A 21,721-nucleotide genomic window follows, 5' to 3' on the forward strand; every position below is an offset into this window, starting at 1 on the left:
ACGACAAATATTCTAAAGCAAAAAAAGGTGGTGTTTGGTTTGAATAGAAAAGAGCTTGACAAAAATGTGATAGTTAAACTGATATGGTCAAAATAGGTACTTAAAAGGTTCGCATTCGGAACGGAACCGATGCGGCCAATACCATATTCGACTAATCGGATGTTGGCTATACGGATTCAAATTCGGATGGTGAAAAGCTCAGAACAAATATGCTTCTTTTTTGTACATATAAATAGATTCAGATATCTGCGAAATTCGAATATTTTTTCGGATTCAGTCCCAGAAATTCAAAACCATATCCGCATCTATGCGAATCCGACCCATATAATTCAAAGGACATTTACAATATATTGTGCATAAAAATATACAAGAAAACAATTGCATCAGCTGGGTCAATCATGGCTCAAACCCGACCCATGTTACTTCCATAGCCTTTTGGTCAATATGAATAATATTCGGGTCTGCAATTTATGCCCATTCCAGGATTTCTGTGTTCGAGTCAGGTAACCAGCATAAACCGGGCTCATTGACAGCCCTACTGGAAAGCAACAAAGATAAGCTTGTAACCATAGATGTAGGTTAGGGTTTTAATCATCTGTTCACATTATATGCAGTGGGTGCTGCATGATGCAGCGCGCCGCTGACAACCACCCATCTTCACATTTCTTGAGACAGGCAGCAAATGTTGAGATGGGTGTCTGTCAGCCGCAGCTGCGCATCATGCAGCCCCGCTGCATAAAAAACGGACTTTTTAGTCATATAATCCAAATATTTCGTTTTCAGGTGGGACCCCGATCTCTTGAAGAGGAGCCACCTTTATAGAACGATAACAGTGGCTTCAATAGTCTAGTGTTGTTTTGGTAGCGTTAGCATATGAATTGTAAAAGGAAACATGTTACATGTTTCTTTTTTCTTTTCATGAAAAAATAAGTTACATGTTTGTTTGATTTCATCGTCAAAAAAAGGTTACATGCTTCATATTTTTCATAAAAGAACATGGATTATAAAAAGAGGCATGTTACATGTGCCCTCCACAATGGTGTTTGTTGAACACTGATCCACCTAGGTAGGTAGGGATGGCAGTGGACTTGGGGGAAATGGTGCCATGTCCCACCTCGCCCCGTTTGAACTGTGGATGACGAGGATGAAAGTGGGGATGGAGGTTAAAATCAAAACCCGTGCAGGATGGAGGCGGGGATGGACTTACGCTTTCTCTCGCCCCGTTCCATCTTCATCCCCATCCTTAATCCTTCTTTAGGGATGGCAATGGATCGAGGGAAAACGGGGCCCTGCCCCACCTCGCTTCCTTTGGACAGGAGATGGAGGACATGAAATGGGATGAAGGTTAAAATCAAAACCCGTGTGGGGATGGAGGTGGGGAGAAAGGGCAGGATTTTGAGATGGGGCGGGGGTGGAGACCTTGTCCCCTGCCCCCGCCCCCGCCCCCGCCCCGGTCCACTGCCATCCCTAACCCTAGGCTTCTTGGCAGGCCAACAGAAATCTTGTGGAGAAAATCTCACGATAAATTAAAAATTTTGTTTTTTTTTAAGTTTGAAAATTATCAGTATCTATAAATATATTACTTATAAAGCTGTAAAAAATTATGAAAATTTTACAATACAAGCATATAATTTATAGCATAAATATCACAATAAAATCATGGTATCTTTAACATAGGCAATATTTTGCGAATATCACGTTATTTTGGCTAAGTATCAGCATGAGAAATTAAACATGACGATAAATATGCATTATTTTTCATATCATGACTGAATTTGGTACATAGGGCTTGTACACTAGTTGGTCAATTCTCTATGGTGCTAGGTTAGTGAACAAATTTTTTTATCCAATCCGTACCTATTTCAAGACCCAGCAGGGTTCAGGACTGCCTTAGATTAGTCACTCAGGCTATTTAGACGTGGATCTAGATCTGTTTGATGTGGTACCTCTACAGGGTCCAGGTTAGAGTGGTTCTGTTTTAGGCAGGTTTCATTCCAGCTCCAGCGGGTCCAGATTCATATCAGCCAAGAGCCAAACATAAACAGGCTTGATCGTGATCACATCTCTGGTCCGCCAAGGGGTCACCCACTTGAACAGCAAGGAGGTTGTGAGGATGCTGAGATGAAGGTGCCGGGTCAAACCCCACTGGCGCATGGGTGTGTCGTTAGCTTTCAATGGTGGACCACATAAGTCAAGGTGGTCGAGGGCTCACCCGGGGTTTTCCTGACTTAGACTAAGGTTTTTCATCATAAAAAAAATATCTCTAGCTAAACACCTAAAGGAGGACCCTACAGAACCGATCCAATTTGATATTGGATTTAATTCATGACAAGTCCAGAAAAACGGATGTGTATGATTTTTTTTTTTGGTGAAAATCCTGGTGGGGGGTATGGGAACTTTGGTATTCAAATTAAAGTCTCTATATGATTCAAACTCGAGATCCGAAATATCATATTCATATTTGAGTTTTTTTTTTAAACTAGATTTTCTAAATTCAATATTGTCGTGTTCTAAATGTTTCTAAAGGGCCTTTTTTTAAATATTGAAAAAGAAGTTTCACGTTTTTTTGGTTGTTCATTGAAAGACACATGTTCCAAACGACGTTATGCTAACTAGGAACAGTACTACTTTGTACGACTTAGGGCTGTCAACAGTGGGGTGCCCCGACCCATCAGGGTGTACCCAAACAACTAACTGTCGAGTTGTGCCAAGTTACGAAAATGAAATCTCAAACCCGAATCCGCGTAATTTAGGAAGTTTTTTTTCATCAAAAAATACCTATAAATCACTATGTTCGGGTCAGATACTTGACAAAAAACCAAATCCGATGGAGTACTCGACAAAAATCATAACCCAAACCCAGCTCACATATTGCTCGAGTGGAATTCAGGTTCGAGCCAGCACTTTTATATTCATACTAAAAAAATTCAGGTTCTGGTTAAGTGGGGTACCCGATGCAAACCCGACCCATTGATAGCCTTAGTAGTAGGGGCGTCACTAGGTCAGGTTTAATTATCAAACCCTATAGGGTTAGGGTTTGGTGATAAATAAGAAGGTCTGATTAATTACAATCCAGGTAGTACCAAAGGGTTCGATTAATATACGGAGACAGATAGGGTTTGTAAAATTTGATATCAGACTCGGGCCCGACCCGAGTTTCGACTAAGATCTGCAAATTTTCAATGTAAATGTAAAAGGATAAAAAATATTATTTTATCAGGTATTGTCAGGGTCTGATTCATTTAATCTTTATAAGATTAGGGTATGATTTCTCTTATAGTCGGATATATTAGACTCAAGTCCAGGTACCAGTATCTCAAATAAGTTCTGGGTCTGATTCCACCTGAGTCCAAACCAAACCCGACCCGTTGACACCCTTGCTTAGTAGTAGTACGATACAGGAATGTGCGTCTCTTGCTACAAGCCCAAAGCTAAGCAGAAACTATTTTCGTGTTATAAACGTTTCTAGAAAATTACGGTGCTTTAAACACGTTTAATACGAAAGCCACGTTATAATTAAAAACAATAAAAAACTACACACATTTTTCCTTAAGGATCCTTCCATAAAATTTAGAGGCCAATTTCGTCCCGTCCTTGCCACCACGCAGGCTCTAAAAAACTGAGAGAAATTATATTTTGAAAATCTTTTAGGTCTTCGTTTTAAAAAAATAAATGTTTTTTATTTTCATTAAAATTTCTTAACGATATTTTTTCAGATAAGAACTCGATAAAATAGGAAACGACGATATTTTGGGGAGAGATTCCGGTATAAAATGCGTCATCTCAGCTTGCGGATTCCGAGTCTCGTCTTATCCACCTGGTCTTCTCTTCCTCTTCTTCCTCTCCTATTTATATTGTCCCTCTCCCTCTCATTTTCTTCTGTAGTACCACCTTCCTTGTGCTTCATCATCATCATCATCATTATCTCCCTTTCTCTCCCTCTCTCTCTCTGTCTCTCTCTCTTTTTGAGGTGTCGAAATCGAAGAGATGTCTCTGAAGCTACAGATTTCCGGCGAAATCGGCCGGTCTTCATTCCTCGATTCCTTCTCCGGCGTCTCCTCCCGCAACTCCACCAAAGGAATTCCCCAGAGAGCAGCTAACGGTGAAGTGAAGTTGTTGGGGTTTAATTCATGCAATTGAGTGCGAATTGTGTTTTGTTTTCATCAGATTTCTGGTTTTTCTTTTCGATTTTGATTTTTCGAAGTGATCTGTTTGATAATTAAAGGTCCTTCTTTCCGTTTATACAGAAAAGGTTTCGCTTTTCTGTTGGTTTTTTGTTATTATTGATGCGATGCAAATTTCCTTCTCTTCTTTTTTAAATATTCTTAGAATTTAACTAGCGATTCTTTTTATTTTTGAGAATTATGTTTCTTTGAACCTTTTTTCTTTTTTTTGAAAGTCTCACTTCGTTTCAAAACTAGTACGTTTTTATTCATAATAGATTCTTTATGTTTACACATTATTTTTTTTTTTTGAGAATTATATTTCTTTGATTTCCTTTGTTGAATTCTCGCTTCCATTTCAATTCCGCTACGTTTTTCACTTACAGTAGTATCTTTACGTTGTACGGTTCAAGTGCTTTTGCATCTGTTGAGTTCAATCGTTCTTTAACTATTCAGTAGCTCTATTTGATTTTTAATCCTTTTTCCTTTCGCGTTAGCCTTATTCTAAGAAAATGCAGATGAAGAATTCGTTAAGCTCATCCCTTTGTTGGCACTTGTGACATATTCGAAAAAAAAACATTTTTTTCTTTTAGATTTATCTTTCTACGTCAAAGAGGATTCGGATTTAACATTGTGATCCGTATCTATGATTGTTGTTGAATTCTGAATTTCTCTTTAATTTGCAGTCGGGGTCGGTTTCAAGAGGAAGGGCAATCAGTTTAGCACCAGAAGAATTCATTGCTCAGCGCAGGCACCGCCGCCTGCGTGGCCTGGAAGAGCTGTTGCTGACGAGAGCAAGAACAAATGGAGTGGTCCGAAGCCCATCTCTATTGTTGGCTCCACTGGTTCAATTGGTACACAGGTTAGCAAATTTGGTTGACGTAGAAATTGATTTAGAATTGTTGCATATATAAACAGCATAGTGTTTTCCTCCCGTGATTGGATTTTGTATTTAGATAGAATAGCATGATATCATTGCTCATGGATTTCCTATTTCAAATGTAAGCTTGTTTGGTGCTTTTCCATTGTTGTTTTTCATGCATATTAAGATCCACACATATAATAATGATCATATAGTGGATACCCGATCTTTTTGTTTTCGTTTGGAGCTGTTTTCTGAGTTTGTGTTTGTGTTTTCCTTCCTTCTGCTTTTTCTCTTAAACTTATGTTTATGAGAACTTTATCATGCCCATAATGTAGTTGTTAATATGACCAGCCTAAACTAGCTCCTTTTTAGATCATAATCTGTCTTGAAAAGATTAGCCTGGAACTCTGTTTTCTGCCACACAGAGCTGGATATGTGGACTCTATAGCTGAGGAGCGGTTTGAATTGGTCACTTGAAAGGGCTTGACTCTGTCAAGTCCACTATGTCCTTTCAGGCTGTTAGAGACTTTTGCACCATTCTGTTTGCCTTCATGTGAAGGATGAAAATGATATTGTATGAAGGCTGAGAAGTTTGCTTGCGGCCATGTGAAAGGCTGAGACCCATGACTTCTAGCCGGCTGCATCCAATCCTTTACATGGGAACAAGCAATCTGTAGCCCCTTTTCTGTCTTGTAAAATGCAGTTTTCTTAATTTAGAACAGAACCCCTTATTTATTTATCTATTCAACTTTTGTTATTGATGTTTTATCTTATGATTGGCTGTTGGTATAACCTTGGGTTCCTTCCCCACTCAAGTGTGACCATACAAAACAACCTTATATCTTTGATGTCGCTTCAGCCAGGGCCAACCAAGTCAAAGCTATTTTTTCTAACTGATTGAAGCACAAAATTTACCTTAATGTGCCTTGATGTACCACAAAATTTACCTTTGGATGCACCTAAATGTTTCAATATTATAAATAATTGGGTGATATTGCATGTTGCTCCATTTTTTGTTCAATTTTGACATGTGGGTTACCAGTTTTTGGTGGATTATCATAACGTGAACAAGGTAAGTTTTGTTATGTTGAACATTTAGGTGAAACCTGAATATTTGTAATGCAATGTTTCTATACAGAAACCCCTTAAAGTAGACAACTTTGCATTAAATAAGCAAGATACCTTTGAAGCTACAAAAATCTCAACTTCAGAATATTGATATATTCAAGATTATAAAAATGCTGCATGGTCTTTTATTTCAACTATGGTTTCCATGCACTCATGCCCAAAAAGTTATTGGAATATTTCAGACATCTCTGCCTTCTGTTTTTTATGCGTAGCATTTGACATGCTTGTGGCCTATTTGCATGCATTTTATGAAAATGCTTCTCAGGAAGTTCTGTTGTTTGAAATTTCAGACATTGGATATAGTTGCGGAGAACCCAGATAAGTTTCAGGTTGTTGCTCTGGCAGCTGGTTCAAATGTCACTCTTCTGGCAGAGCAGGTGATTATACAGTTTTTCTATCCAAAGAGGCTGGCAGCATTAATAGTTTACTGTACTTTGTCTTTTAAAGAACTTCTCTATTGAACTTGGGTAATTGTCAATATTTGTGATCCAGGTGAAAGAATTCAAACCTAAATTGGTTGCTGTTAGAAATGAATCTGTAATTGATGAACTTAAAGATGCATTAGCTAACTTTGAGCACAAGCCTGAGATCATTCCTGGAGAGGAGGGTGTTATAGAGGTAATATTCCACTTTTTGAATCATCCCGTCGCCTGGAGTTAAGGCTTATGCTTTCACTGTATGGTGTTAATTTTCCTCTTTCTCTATATTTTTCATATTTTTCTTTGTTTTTCAATCTTTAGGTCGCTCGTCATCCAGATGCTGTTACTGTAGTTACTGGAATAGTAGGATGTGCAGGTTTGAAGGTAAATCATGCATTGCTTTATAAAAGGCATTTTCTCTTTTAGTTGTTATGTTTAGCATGTCTTCACTAGATCAACCAAGTTCAGATACGTGGTTTTACTTTTTCTTATGCTATCTAGATGTTTTGGTTCTAATGAAATTCATGCCATGAATTGAGCAATCTATCATGGATAGACTAGTATGATATTGATGTTTGTTTGATATACACGAGGTTAGTTGTAAGCTAAAGTAATCAGGTCACACCACGTAGATTTTTTCTTAGATGTGAAATAATTTGGTTAATGTTTGCATTGTAATCATGCACACACTTAATCTGAACTTGCAGTCATGGATGTCCATCTGTTAGTTTATCTCATGCATGAGTATGGTGTTTTATGCTCATTGTTTGTCCATCTGCTTTCTCATACATTAGCTTGTTTTCCTTTCTTTGCTCCTCAGTTGCCACAGACGTCTGAGTGGGTGTGAAGAGGTTCAAGCTGTCAGTAAGGTTGCTGAAAGTTTGACTAGATCACGTACTTTGTTATTTGTTGTATGATTGTTGGTGAGGTCAAGACTATTATTTGGGCCCTGTGGGAGCAAATTCATAATTTGCACAGAGAGAGAGAGAGAGAGAGAGAGAGAGAGAGAGAGGTTGTAGACCACATAACATATTGGTCATCCATCCAAATGGGTAATCAAGGGATGAGGGTAAATCATGAAAAATGTCAAGTAGGGAGGACACCAATCTTTAAAAGCCATTCCATCTGTCACTCTTTTGTTGTTTGATAAGCTTCTTTTTACAGATGGATTTAGAATGGCTACTGGTGATATTTTATGGTTCTCTTCATAAGTTATTATGAAACATATCAGTATATCACATAGTCTTTACTTGTTTAGGAAATTATTGTATGTATTCGTATAGAGAGATTTTTATACAATGCTTTAACATAGGAAAGCCTATATAGATATCTGTGATTGGATAAGTTGACATTGTTGGTCAGCATTACCCCACAAGTAATAGTTATGTCATTAGCATGGTGGAATGCGTGTGATGAAAACACAAATAGGTTATATTTTACAGCAAGAGTAGATTTATCCTTAAACATCTCAGGGTTTATGTTCCTTTTTGGGACATATAGATTAATGCGTACAAATAAGCAAGTAATTTTTGGGACATATAGATTAACGCATACAAATAAGAAAGTAATCTTCTGAAAGAAAACTCGCTCAAGGTATACAAACAAAGAATAGGTAAAAGAAATTAGAGAACTGTTGCAAAGAGTATTAAATTATATTACATATATATCTATATACATATATAGAGAGACACCTATACATATATATTTTATATATATGTCTATGTGTCTCTATATATATATATATATATATATTGTAATACCCACTAGGGGTAAAATAGTCTTTTCACTTGTTCCACGCATATTTATTTGGAATATGCTTTCTTTTTTTCTTCTTTTTTGTCTTTTTTGTCTTTTTTTTCTTTTTCTTTTTTTACATCATTGGAGGGGCCACCATATGAACGTTGGAGGTCATAAATATGACCGTTGGAGGGGCTCCAACGTTCCTATGGGAGCCCCTCCTTGGGTCCCCTCTTGTGTATAAATATGGGGTTTTGCCCCATGTAATCCTCAAGCTTCTTGAAGCTCTTCTTAATAATATTTTTCAATATTTTAGCTCTCTTTCTCATTTTAGGTTTGTAAATTGCCACTTTGTGGCTTGTTGTATTCTTGCCCATTAGTGGCCTATTTCTTGTGTGCTTGTGCATTTCCTTGTTACTTAGTGACATTATCTTTTCTCTTTAGTGTTTCATGACAAAGAGTACTTCTCAAATGTGGTCCGATAAAATGAACTGCTTAAGAGGGATGAGATGTATGCCACCAAACATCAAGTTGAACATGGTAAAAGTGGACATGGGGTATGTTCTCATTGGAAAAGCATGAGGGGACATTGTGCTTCAAGTTTATATCCCATAATGAAATGTAAAACATTAGTCATCATGGTGATTGAGACAGTGGCCACTACTAGATGCTTTAGAACTCAATCAAGAAATGACATAGTCATTGTTTAAATGTTAAGGCTCATCCAAAACTTTTCTGACAGGCGGAAAAACAAGCATGGTCAAAAGGCAATTCTAGACTCAATATGTTCAATGTATGATTTGAATTTGGAAGTTGCAGCAACTTCTCTACTAATTGCCATGGCCTTGATGCATTGCTTTTTAATCATCTAAGGAAATCCTGTAGTTGCTTACTATCCATAAGCTAATGAAGGATGTCCTATTAGATCCTTACATATAGAATCATGTTGATGCTGGTTTTTTTATTCTTTGTTCATCACTCCTCATTGAGGATGTATTGGGTGCTTGACTTTGAAGACGACTGATTATGCTTGGATATTTTGAACCTGTAGAGGACTGCTTATTGATGTATGGATTTTTCTGTCTCCAGCCCACCGTAGCTGCCATAGAGGCGGGAAAGGATATAGCATTGGCAAATAAAGAGACACTTATTGCTGGAGGGCCTTTTGTTCTTCCTCTTGCACATAAACATCAAGTTAAAATACTACCTGCAGACTCTGAACATTCTGCAATATTCCAGGTAAAATAGCTTGTTGGTATTTTGTGTGTTGTTGTTCATATGGGAGAGTTGCATCATTCCTAGAGCTGGTAAAAGATCTGAAGGAGCCAAGCTTGGGCTGTTCGAGCTCGGCTCGTTAAGGGTACACCCCTGCTCGGGCTCGGCTCGTGAGCTCGGCGAGCCCGAGCTCATTACGAGCCGATCACGAGCTGGTTCGTTAAAAAAATTGTTTTTTAAGTGTTTTTTAAGCTTGACCATATATAAAATATACATAATATATGTATAATGCATGCATAAAAAATATATAATATGCATATTATATATATAATATATATAAATATGTATAAAATATATAATATGTAAATATATAATATGCAAAACGAGCCTATATAGCCAAGCCGAGCTGAGATTGTCATGTTTGTGCTCGCTCATTAACCTAAACCAGCTGGGTCATAGCTTGTCTCGCCGAGCTCAATTTCCAAGCCGAGCTTCTCATGAGCCGAGCCAAGATGAACAGTGAGCTGCTCATCTCGTTTCCCAGCCCTAATCATTCCACCCCCACTAAGCAATAGCAGTTGGGTGGATCCGCTCTCATCCTTTTACACATGTAAGAACAGGATTTCAACTTATCTTGCATCCAAAAAGATTATTGCAGCTTCTAAAAAGTTTCAAATTATGCAGTGTATTCAGGGATTGCCAGAAAATGCACTTCGGCGCATTATTTTGACAGCATCTGGAGGTGCCTTCCGGTATGGATTATCGATAATCTCTAAGACACTGATATTTTTTTTATCTGCCATCTCACTCTATGCTTTAAGCTTCAGCGAAAAAAATTTGTCTAAATAATGAATTCGTTCTCAAGTTGATGAAAATTTTGAAAATGGATTGCTGTGCTCAAATTTGCCCAAATCCTGATTGTTTTCTTGATGGGCATATTTGATAGAGACTGGCCTGTTGAAAAATTGAAAGAAGTGAAAGTTGCTGATGCTTTAAAGCACCCTAACTGGAATATGGGGAAGAAAATCACAGTGGACTCTGCTACTTTATTCAACAAGGCATTGTCTTCCTCTATTTAGCTCTGTTGAATTTACTCCACTTTGTGTCAGATTATTGCTTGTTGCAATTTTGTACTCTATTACATTTTCTTTTAATTGTTTTGGACCCTTAACTAATATTTGTGCACTTAATAGGGGCTCGAAGTGATTGAAGCACACTACCTTTTTGGAGCCGAGTATGATGACATTGAAATTGTAATCCATCCGCAGTCGATTATACACTCAATGATTGAAACACAGGTTTGACTTGTATTTCCACATAAGTCATTCTTCTTGCTTTTTATGTGATTTTGATAGAAGCAAAGTAGTGATTTTCTAGTTTCTTTTAAAAAATAGGATTCTTCGGTTCTGGCTCAATTGGGATGGCCAGATATGCGCCTGCCAATCCTATACACATTATCATGGCCAGACAGAATATATTGCTCGGAGATCACCTGGCCTCGTCTTGATCTTTGCAAGTACGTTCCACTTGCTCTAAGAGCCCTTTCAATTTAACTTTCTTTTTGTTCTATATATGTGCTGTTGTTTACTATTTTTATTGGAGTTGAATGATTGTTTATCTCTGAGCAAAACGTTTCTACCTATGACACTAAAATTATACCAAGTTATCAATAAATCCTTTTGGACACAAACACAGAACACACAAGTTATGTTTCTGCTTACAAGTGCGTTGCTTATCTACAATTTGGTTGCTAACTAGTTCTTGTACCAGTATGCTCACACTTCTATGGATAGAACAATAAAGTTTTGCCCCATTTGTGATACCTATTCCTAGGAACTTCTAAACAATGCAAGTCATGGGGCCTAGCAACAATAATTTGGTGGTGGCGGTGGTTATGGTTCAACTCTTAGGCCCTGTTTGGAATCTGGTAGCTGGGATGGGGGTTTATGCATTTGGTGGTCCCGAGGTAAAATCTTGGTCAAATTACCTTGGTGGTCCCATTTGGAATCTGGTAGCTGGGATGGGCATCTATGCATTTGGGATGAGAAGTGAGGCCCTTTCTCCTTTGTATTTACACTAAACAATGGATTTGGCAGCTGCCACTTCTTCAAATGCATAATCTCCATAAACGCCCATCCCAGCTACAGATTCCAAACAGGGCCTTACAGTTGTTGATGGTGGTAGCGGCAATATCGGTACAGAAGAAATTGTAGTTGCAGTGACAACTTAATTTTTTCTCTTCTAGTTTTTTGTACATCATCATTATTCATGATATTTGCTTTATCCTTCAAGATGGTGAAGCAGTTGATCCATTTAATGCAGATTGGGCTCACTTACATTTAAAGCTCCAGATAACGTGAAATATCCTTCTATGGATCTTGCTTATGCTGCTGGTCGTGCTGGAGGCACCATGACTGGTGTTCTTAGTGCTGCAAATGAGAAGGCAGTTGAGATGTTTATTAATGAAAGGTATGCGTTTGTCCCTTTTGGTGACTTAGATTTCTTATTTTCCGTTATTGGTTTTTAAGATGCTATAATTATCTTATTAGCAACAATGTTGACCCAACAGGACTGAACATTTATCTGAAGAATACATTGAAGATCCTGATCTATTAAAATTATGCAACTGGATGGTTAAGTTATACTATCATTACCAAGGAATTTTGGGTTTGATTCCCACGGGGTTATACCCCAGCTTAACTACCCTGAAAAAAAAAAGTTAAAAACATACACAATCCCTCCAGAATTTTATGAATTAATGAAAATAGCCCTGCTTCTGATGAATATGATAATGCTGCATTTATAATAATAATTGCATGTTTATTTGCGGCTTGACTAGGCTTCGAGTGCATGCCATCTTGGACCTGGTATCTTCACTCAGTCAGGCACAGAAATGGCTCTGCAGTTGCCATCACCAAGTCTGAGGGTTACTGCTTTTGGTGCCCATTAATATATCTTACATTTCATGCCATAGATGCATCCCTTCTGACATCTATTAGTAGGTTATCGCTTAACACCTGCAGTTACTTCCATTTTGAAAATGCTGCCTGTTTAGAAGAAGAAATCACATCTAGGCATTTCATTTTCTTCCATTTTGAAACTGCTGCCTGCTTAGAAAACTGAAGATTTACTTAGCAGCAAGATATTTGGGATGAGGGTCTTTAGTGGGCCTTGGCATAGAATTACAGTTGGACATTGATTAGCATCTTCACAAACGTTGTAATTGAAGCATGAAGCTTGTCTATTTAGGTTGGCGTGTGAGGTTCGGTATGCATTTTAACAGCAGTTTGGTACATTACTGTTTTCTTCTCCACAATTGAATTGCAGAATTAGCTACTTGGACATATTCAAGGTTGTGGAGATGACATGCGAGAAACACCAGGAGGAGTTGGTGCGGAGTCCTTCCCTGGAGGAGATCATACATTACGACCTATGGGCCAGAAAGTATGCAGCTGGTTTACGACTGTCAGGCGTGACTCCTGTTGCAGTATAGATCCGTTTTGCAGGGAGGATTGTCTTAATAAGGTGGTTCAAACTTGGTGTGGGTGTCCATCTCCTCCCCCTCCTTAATGGGCGAGATCCACTTGCTTATGGTCTCTCAATTGTATTATTTGCAACAGGGAAACATTGATGATGTAATTATCTTGTTTCTTTTATCTGAGAGAGATGTCATGGTTGTGTTGTCATCCAAACAATAACCATTTATCAAAGCTTCAGCAAAAAGTAGGTGATACCATTAGTTATTTCTATACAAATAACAGATGCCATGTTTCTTGCTCTACCAGGAGTTTCAAATGCTTCCATGGTTTTGCTCGTGGCGTGGTTCTGTGGTTGGGACCGAACACTTTATAATTGTTCGGCCCTTTTAATTGGGGGGCAGGGGAGGGGGCAGTACACTGAGCCCCCTCTTTAATAAGAGGTTGCCCCCTTCTTTTATAGGGGAAACTACGTTGCTCCCCCTAGTTGGGCAAAAGTCAGAACACCTTATAAGGTGTCCTGCCTTGGACACTGGATCTGCTCCTGTTTTGCTCGAGTGGGTTAAGAATAGCTTTTTGACTGCCTTTTTTTTTAAGAAGAAAAACATTCCATTGATAACTATGGCAGATCATACAAGAACAACAGACAATGAGGAGTCAGCTAACAGACTCAAATAGATCTTTAGAACAACTGAAGATTTGCTTGAGCCAAGATGCGAAAGTGTTTGGTTCTCTCATCGGCAAAGAACCCTCTAGTTGGACCAACCAGGGCTCTGCTTGTCTGGCAGGAGCAGCTAGTGCACGTCACCTTGTGTTGGGACGTTGCAAGTTCAAACCCCATTGGTGTCGTATAACTGGTAAGTGTCTGCCTAACCCCAGCTTGCCTTTAAAAAAAAAAGAACCCTCTAGTTGGAACTTATAGTGGAATGTTGTTTTGGAGAATTTAACCCCATATACGTGTTTAGCATGGGCAAATTAGTAGGAATCGGCTCTTGGATCATATTATTTTCGATGTAAAAATATGATTTTATGAGGGTCAAAACTTTGGTGCATTGTACACTTTTTCAGCCCCTGTAAAAGCTTACATATACACTTTGGGATAACGTGATCCAGGCACTGATTTCTAGTAACTCAAACATGTAGATCACATTTGGAGGGTCAGATGTGCAGAAAACATTAAAAATTAGCAATGTTTCAGTTAGCGGGGTTCCTTTCAGTCATCTAGTACAAATGGTTTACAGTTCATGCAGTCATCCAAATCTTAGGCTCGCTTTCTTTTTAATAAAGATTTTACACATACTAATTGAGCACATGGAAATTTAGCGTAGCGAGCTTGAAGGCCTAATTATTTTTTGATAGGCAAGCTGGGGTTAGGCAGACTCACACCAGTTATATAATGTACCACTGGGTTTTGAACTTGCAACGTCCCGACACAAGGTGACCTGCAGTGACAGCTCCTGCCAAACAAGCGGAGCCCCTGTTGGTAGCTTGAAGGCCTAATTGTTCCTATCCGATCTCCTTAGTAAGGAGAAATTCCCCATAGAAGAGAGGTATTCGACAGCTTTAAAGGGACTTCTTCCTAATGAAGATCAATTGCCAATAGATTATGAAAATTTTCAGGTAATTATTCTTTGTGCAAACATGAGCTCTATTTCTCTCGTGGGTGGTGTTGGGAGGAGGTACCCACATTTATTATGTCAGCCCTGAACCACATCCGGGACCGGAAACATATCCATTGTCTTGGCAGCATAAAACTCCGAGGCTAGGACCTTCACCCCCCATGGCCTAATTTTCATGCACCTTAACCAATGTGCCCATGCACTAGAAGCCCAATCTTGATTAGAAATAATAATAATAATATTAAAAGAAAAAAAAAGGAGGGAGACTAAGCTCAGAGATCAAAGGAGATGAAGACTCCCACCCAGCTCTTTATCCTCTAATCTCTGTTTAGTTTTTGATATACTTCTTTTATCAAGAATTATGATCTTTTTCATTTTAGATTTTAATTTCTTGTTTTGTCCATTTATGTAACAGTAAAGGCGAGCATCATACTGGTCCAGTCTTGCCTAGACCCGGTAAGGGACTACCCACTAGGTTAACCTATCCCTGATAGGCACCAGCACAGTCATTGTTGGGTTCAAGCACAAAGCTAGTACGATGGCCCTCAGTTAGAGTGAGCTCATGTGTCGACAACCCCTCTAGGGATGTCAACAGGTCAGATCTGACATCTAATCCATATGTGAATCCAAATAGCAATTGGATCCGGATTCCATATTGAATTTTGCATCTGAACCCGAGTCCGAGTCCAATTAGATCTGAATCTAAACACATGTAAATGTCAGAGTTTAAGCCAGTAAAACCTGGATTGGGTTTTAGCCAATCTCATTCGGATTGGTATCCAATTAGGTCAAACTCTGGATTGTTTAGATCTGACCCAAGTCCAACCTGCTTACACCCCTTTACCTCTCGCACTCAATGTCACCGAGTAGATGTGTTCAACATGGTTTGCTTACTAAGGACCATAATTTAAGGTTATTTATTTATTTATTTATTCATGTCTTTGTTAGAGTAAAAACCATATTTGTTAGTCATAAAATTTTGGTGCATCGTGGGTTGTTGATTTTTAAATCACTTCAAAATTCTTCTTAAACATCCTAATTACATGATTCAAATTTCAAAACCAGTTTTTCACTGAGAAAATTATGTAATCATGCATATAGGTTTTTTATAACTGTTCGGTCATTTAATTGGACAATTGAAGGTTGGTACTATGGGTGCACATCAGAACTTGGGCACACCTAGGGCTGGACAATGGGCCAGGCAGCACGCGGGTGACCTGTGGCCCGGCCCGAACAGGTTAGGCTTGGGCCTAGTTTTTAGAAGAAGGCTTGAACCAACAAAATCTCAGCTCAGATCAAGCCAGCCCGTGGGCTAACTAGCTACCTGCAGCAGGGATGTCAACGGGTCGGATTCGGATGAAAAAAGATAAAATTGAATCCGAATCTGACTAGTATAAAACCTCATATTTACACCTAACCGGATTCAGATCTTAGTTGGATTTGGGTTTTAATTGGATTCAGATTCGGATTTCAATGAAAAATTAATACCTAATCTGAATCTAATTTATAATCAAATCGCGATTTGGCTACTGAATCTGACTATCGGATTCAAAATCGGTTCAGATAACAGGTTACATCTGACCCGTTGACACACACACACACACACACACACACACACACACACACTATATATATATATATATATATATATATATATATATATATATATATATATATATATATATATATATATATATATATATATGAAAACTATTTGTGAACTGCTATTTTAATAGATTTTTTTTCCTTTTTTTTTAATCTAACGGTACCGATGTGATTTACATGCTTGGATTTATAAGAACCTGCTCTTGAATCATCCGATTTTGATGCTTAAACCTGATTTTTTAAGGTTTTAAAACCAATGGTTCATAATCTTTATAAAATTTAAGCACTCAAAATTCATATTTTTCATCCAAAACACATGATCCAATGGTTGATTCCTAGCAAATTCAACATGCCAAGCACATCCACATGGTTGGATTTGCAAAAAGGTATTCAAGATGCCCATATTTCTAATTCTCATATTTCATATATATATATATATATATATATATATATATATATATATATATATATATATATATATATATATATATATATATATATATATATATATATAGGCACTAAGGGCAGCACCTACACCCATCTAGTAGAAACCATAGGTGGGTTGCATCTTCCCAGTCAGACTGCACAGATGCATTCAGCATGGTTTAGTTGATAAGAATCATGTCTTGGATCTTGTTTTTTGGGTATAAAAATAAGAACTTTTAAGTAATCATTTTTGATACATTGTGGGTTGTTGATTTTTGAAGATCTTAAAAACCTTACATGTATATCACAATCACATGATCCAGTTTTCTCTTAAAAAATGCATGGAGATCATATCTATAGAGCCTGGTGAACAAAAAAACTCAAAAAAAATAAAACATTAGATCTATTAGATGGGAGTAGGATCACTGTATCATTACTAATATATATATATATATATATATATATATATATATATATATATATATATATATATATATATATATATATATATATATATATATATATATATATATATATATATATATATATATATATATATATATATATATATATATGTGTGTGTGTGTGATTCAAAAAATCAATCCATCTTATTTGCATTATTCTTTGTTAAAAGAACCTATGAATTCGAAGAAACAAATGAGAAATGTTGTGAATATAAGATTTACTCGCAAACCCATGAGACAAATGGGCAGGCTGGTGGGCTTGGTGTTAGACCTAGGCCTGCCCTAACTGGGCTTAGGACTGACCTAATTAGTCAAACTAATTGAGCTTGATCAGGCCTGGCCAGACCAAGCCTGTCTACTAAATGGGCCAGGCCAGCCCGGGTGCGCCCATTGTCCAGCCCTAGGCACACCTATCAATCTTTCATCAAACCAAAAACAAAAATCATCCTTTGAGTCTTTTTTTTCTGCTTTTTATATATTTACATGAAGAAACCGCCCCAGTATCAAAGACCTGACCGTAGTGGCGCTTTGCGCTTTGCCTGTCATACTTACAATCACTGTCCTAACAGCACAAAACTCTGTGAGCTTACCCCTCGCCGCCACACTTCAGGTTGCGCAAAGACTGACGCCCATGGGATTTGAACCTAGATGGCCCAACTTGCAGCGTAAGCCCCATTCCACTGCGCCAAACCCCTTTGGGGCTTTTCTTTCTGTTTTTTAAAGATTTTTTTAGCTGGTTCCAATAGTCTGACTTGATCCCTAATCAACCAATATCAAGCTGTCTTGGGTCTAGGGATGGCAGTGGGGCGGGGGACAAGGTCTCCACCCCCGCCCCGCCTCAAGATTTTATCTTCCACCCCCGCCTCCATCCCCGGCGGGGAATGGATTTTATCCTTCATCCCCGTTTCATGTCCTCCATCCCCGGTTCAAACGGGGATAAGGCGGGGCGGGGATATTGCGGGGAAAAGTAGTCGGGGTGGGGCGGGGAAAAGTGCACGTCCATCCCCGCCTCCACCCCCGGACGGGGATGGATTTTAACCTTCGTCCCCACCTCCATCCCCGTTTCATACCCTTCATCCCCGGTCCAAACGGGGCGGGGCCCCGCTTTCCCCCTGTCTAGGGGTGGCAATTTCTGACACGACCCGCCAACCCAACCCGCCTCTTAGGCGGGTTCGGGTTGGGCTTAAGCCAACCCGTTTAATAAACGGGTCGACCCGCGCAACCCGTTTATTAAACAGGTCGGGTTCGTGTTGGGGGTATGCAACCCGCCAACCCGGCTGACCCGTTTAATAAACGGGTTAGGCGGGTGGGTCAACCCGCCAACCCGTCTGCCCGACCCGCCAACCCGACCCGCCAACCCGTCAACCCGACCCGCCTACCTGCCAACCCGATCCGTCAACCCGCCAACCCGACCCACCAACCTGACCCGCGAACCTGAAAACCCGTTTACCCGACCCAACCCATTTATTAAATGGGTTGGCGGGTCGTGTCGGGTTACCCGTTTATTAAACGGGTCGGGTTCGTGTTTGCCACAGCCGACCCGTTTAATAAACGGGTCGGGTTCGGGTTGAGGTATGCTGACATGCCAACCCACCAACCCGACCCGCCAACCCGACCCAATTGCCACCCCTACCCCTGTCCACTGCCATCCATACTTGGGTCTTATTAGGTCAGATCCAAACAAGATCCTGTCCCGGATCTGGAACCGGGGCGGCTGCCAGACCCGGTGTTGATTGAAGAGTCCCACTATATACTGAAAGGTCTAAACGACAACACAAAGAAAGACGATAGGACTAGGAGTATTGCAGTTTAGCCGTACGGCCGTTGTTTTTCCGGCGAACTTCGTGAGTACAACTCCAATATTGTAATTTTCCGGCGAATACACCGCCGGAATTATATTTTCCGTAAGAATACTCCTCTTATCTGCCACTAAAATGCTCCCCTATCCGATGCTCACAGCTTCTCCTGATTCCGCTGAACTCTAACCAGGGAAGCGTTTTGGATGCACTCCAGTTATACGGAAAACCGAGATAATTCGGGAAATCGGTTGGTGCAGCATAATGCATTATTCCAGAATTTCCCGCGCATGCGGATAAGCAGAGCCCCCCCCCCCCCCCCCCCCCCCCCCTCTTTGCTAAAAGGGAGAAAAGAGTTGTTTTGTTGTTTTATTTCTCATGTTGGGTTTTCTATTCGTCAATTCATTAAACCGTGGATCTGTATTCTAGATAATCTGCCTATTATCCTTATTAAAAATTCGGTTTAGGAAATTGGGTTTTTGTTAATCGTTCTGCTGACCCTATCCTTTTTCGTTTCCTTTGTATTTTTCTCTGATGCACGCATCGGCAGGATTGATATTATTGGTTTGGTTTGAACTTCACAATTGATTTGGATCTATTCAAATTCAAACTATGTGAGAATTCTCTCCACTTTTGCTATTTATTCACGCTGTGTAATTCGTCAGAGAGTAGTTGTTAGTTCATGAATTTACTGAATCTTTGGAAAATCTGTTTTTTTTTAATCTCTGAAGGAGGGCTTCCATTAATAGACCTCCCACGCCCGACGCTGACGAGGAGCGCGAGCAGAAGCCAACTCTTCAGGAAATCATCCACATTAAGGTGCGGTTATAGTTACTGAGTGTTTTTTTTTCCTCAATTTGGAGTTTTTGTTTTCTTCCTTTATTTTTTCTGCTGGGACTTGTTTGGTTCGATTATCTATAACACGGGTTTTTGTTTTCTTGATTGCGATTGATTAGCTGATTGAGAGTGGAGAAAAGGAGAGATTGAAGGAGCTTTTGAGAGAGAGGTTGATTGAGTGTGGATGGAGGGACGAAATGCACGCTTTGTGCAGGTTCTTCTCTTCTGTCTGCGTTCTCCTTTCTGATTTTTTTTTTGCAATGCACAATTTTGGGGTTTTGTTATCTGGGCATCATTATTTTCGATGAATATCAAATTGTGAATATACTCCTCGTTTTCCTGAGTTTTATTCTCCATTTTCAGAGACCAATGCCTTTCTCCTTTTTGACAGGGCTTTTGCAAGGAAAAAAGGAAGGCAAAACGTGACTGTGGATGAACTTGTTCATGTAATTACCCCAAGGGGCAGATGTGAGTATTGCAATAACCTTCCATTGTTGGTGGATTGTATAATTTATGTTCTTATCTACAGGATTTCTTTTTTATTTTTCAAATGAAGAATTTATTTCTCTCAAATAGAAGAGATGGTTTTTGTTTTTTTTCCTTCAAATGTTGAAATTGATGCCATTTCTTGTGGTGGTGTGATTTCTTATCAACTCTGCTGACTTGTTTGTTTTTCTTAAATAGACGAGTTGCTTTTCTTTTTTCAAATGTTGGATTTGGTGCTATTTCTTGTGGTTTTCTGATTTCTTATCAACTCTGCTGACTTGTGAAAGCTTAAGCTGCGGATGGGTTACCAAACTTACCATGGCTTGTCCCATTCCGTGTGCCATCTTTTATTTTTAGTTTTTAAGGGGGGGGGGGGGGGGAGGATGAAGCTCTTCCTTGGTTTCTTGGCATTATGTGCTTTATGATCTATGCCCCTCTGTTACTTTGTTTTATTTTGTTAATCTTAGCGCATGGTGGTAGTTTTTGTTTTTTTGCTCTATTTTTCTTTTGCGTGATTCATATGGTATTACAATTCTCAGCATGTGTGGGGTGCAGCTCACAATTCTCAGCATGTGTGAAGTGCGGCTGTTTTTGCAGATTTTCTTGAGATTGATGCTCTAAATTTAGGCATAGCAATCCAAACTTCGGAATCCTAATGCAGTGAATGATTTTGTTTTAGATTATGAAAGGCTGGGGATTTTACTAAACAAAGTTTGATGTTGTTTACATCTTTAAATCCGAGTGATTTAGAATAATGTGGCATAGAGAATTCTCTACGGAATGTTGCTGCCACTTTCACTTTGATGAGTCACCAGGTCATGCTATGATTTTACATCTGTGCAAATCATGTTTTTCCATGCACACATTGGTAACCCATTTCTTAACTTAAAACATGCTTTAGAAAATCTCAAGCAAATCCATGAACCCATGGTAGTTATTGTTGAGTGCATTATATATAATTGCTTGTTTATTTTGTTCCATTAACGGAACTCTTCTTTTTTGCAGCCACTGTGCCAGATGCTATAAAGGCTGAGCTGCTGCAACGCATTAGAACCTTCCTAATGAATGTTCATGTTGATTAGAAGCCATTGGTTGGATTATCGGTACCCTGCTGTAACCGGCGAGTGTGATGTTCATCAGGATTCCTCACTCACCATGCATATATATAGAGAAAGAGATGTTTTTGGCATGGACTCTATTTACGAACAGATATATTGATTTTACTGAACCTGAAATTAGATACCACTTACATGTTATGTATAATTTTTAAATGATCCCTAGATCTTAAAAAAGAGTTGTCCTTCAATTCAACTGAGTTTTTCTAAACCTATATGAGAATAGTTCATGGAATGTAAGTATATTAACCATCACTATTTTCGCCCTAACAAAGTTATTAGTTTATATACAGAGAGAAGACTAGCAAAGAAAGATCAACAGGTCTGCCTAGGACAGGGCTTCCACTGAATGATTTATTGGCTTTGAGCA

At 38.9% G+C, this 21,721-nt stretch overlaps 2 protein-coding genes across 2 annotated transcripts; both read left to right on the forward strand.

The window, feature by feature from the left end:
* The first annotated feature begins 3,792 nt into the window (after positions 1-3,792).
* On the forward strand, positions 3,793-13,237 carry LOC149836867 (1-deoxy-D-xylulose 5-phosphate reductoisomerase, chloroplastic-like). The gene is made up of 12 exons (XM_090005621.1): positions 3,793-4,102; positions 4,850-5,025; positions 6,447-6,533; positions 6,649-6,774; positions 6,897-6,959; positions 9,402-9,551; positions 10,212-10,279; positions 10,474-10,585; positions 10,721-10,825; positions 10,922-11,043; positions 11,850-11,996; positions 12,855-13,237. Exons 1-12 carry the CDS (start codon positions 3,988-3,990, stop codon positions 13,018-13,020), a joined length of 1,437 nt encoding a protein of 478 aa, XP_089861747.1. The 5' UTR covers positions 3,793-3,987; the 3' UTR covers positions 13,021-13,237.
* Positions 13,238-18,921: 5,684 nt separating this feature from the next.
* On the forward strand, positions 18,922-21,507 carry LOC149836868 (transcription and mRNA export factor ENY2-like). Its single transcript, XM_090007156.1, has 6 exons — positions 18,922-18,961; positions 19,464-19,527; positions 19,645-19,732; positions 19,870-19,964; positions 20,142-20,218; positions 21,242-21,507. Coding segments are annotated over exons 2-6 (339 nt in total). The 5' UTR covers positions 18,922-18,961; positions 19,464-19,525; the 3' UTR covers positions 21,319-21,507.
* Positions 21,508-21,721: the final 214 nt, after the last annotated feature.

This window comes from Nuphar pumila, chromosome 5 (genome assembly GCF_984573655.1).
Source record: "Nuphar pumila chromosome 5, dmNupPumi1.hap1.1, whole genome shotgun sequence".
Classification (NCBI taxonomy): Eukaryota; Viridiplantae; Streptophyta; class Magnoliopsida; order Nymphaeales; family Nymphaeaceae; genus Nuphar; species Nuphar pumila.

What these genes read in the sequence shown, in the direction of transcription:
- LOC149836867 (XM_090005621.1), top strand. Translation starts at nt 3,988, where the DNA reads ATGTCTCTGAAGCTACAGATTTCCGGCGAAATCGGCCGGTCTTCATTC. An exon ending in GAGAGGAGGGTGTTATAGAG is followed by an intron (nt 6,775 to 6,896) that starts GTAATATTCCAC and finishes TTCAATCTTTAG; the next exon opens with GTCGCTCGTCATCCAGATGC. An exon ending in AACATTCTGCAATATTCCAG is followed by an intron (nt 9,552 to 10,211) that starts GTAAAATAGCTT and finishes CAAATTATGCAG; the next exon opens with TGTATTCAGGGATTGCCAGA.
- LOC149836868 (XM_090007156.1), top strand. An exon ending in AGGAAATCATCCACATTAAG is followed by an intron (nt 19,733 to 19,869) that starts GTGCGGTTATAG and finishes GCGATTGATTAG; the next exon opens with CTGATTGAGAGTGGAGAAAA. An exon ending in AATTACCCCAAGGGGCAGAT is followed by an intron (nt 20,219 to 21,241) that starts GTGAGTATTGCA and finishes TCTTTTTTGCAG; the next exon opens with CCACTGTGCCAGATGCTATA.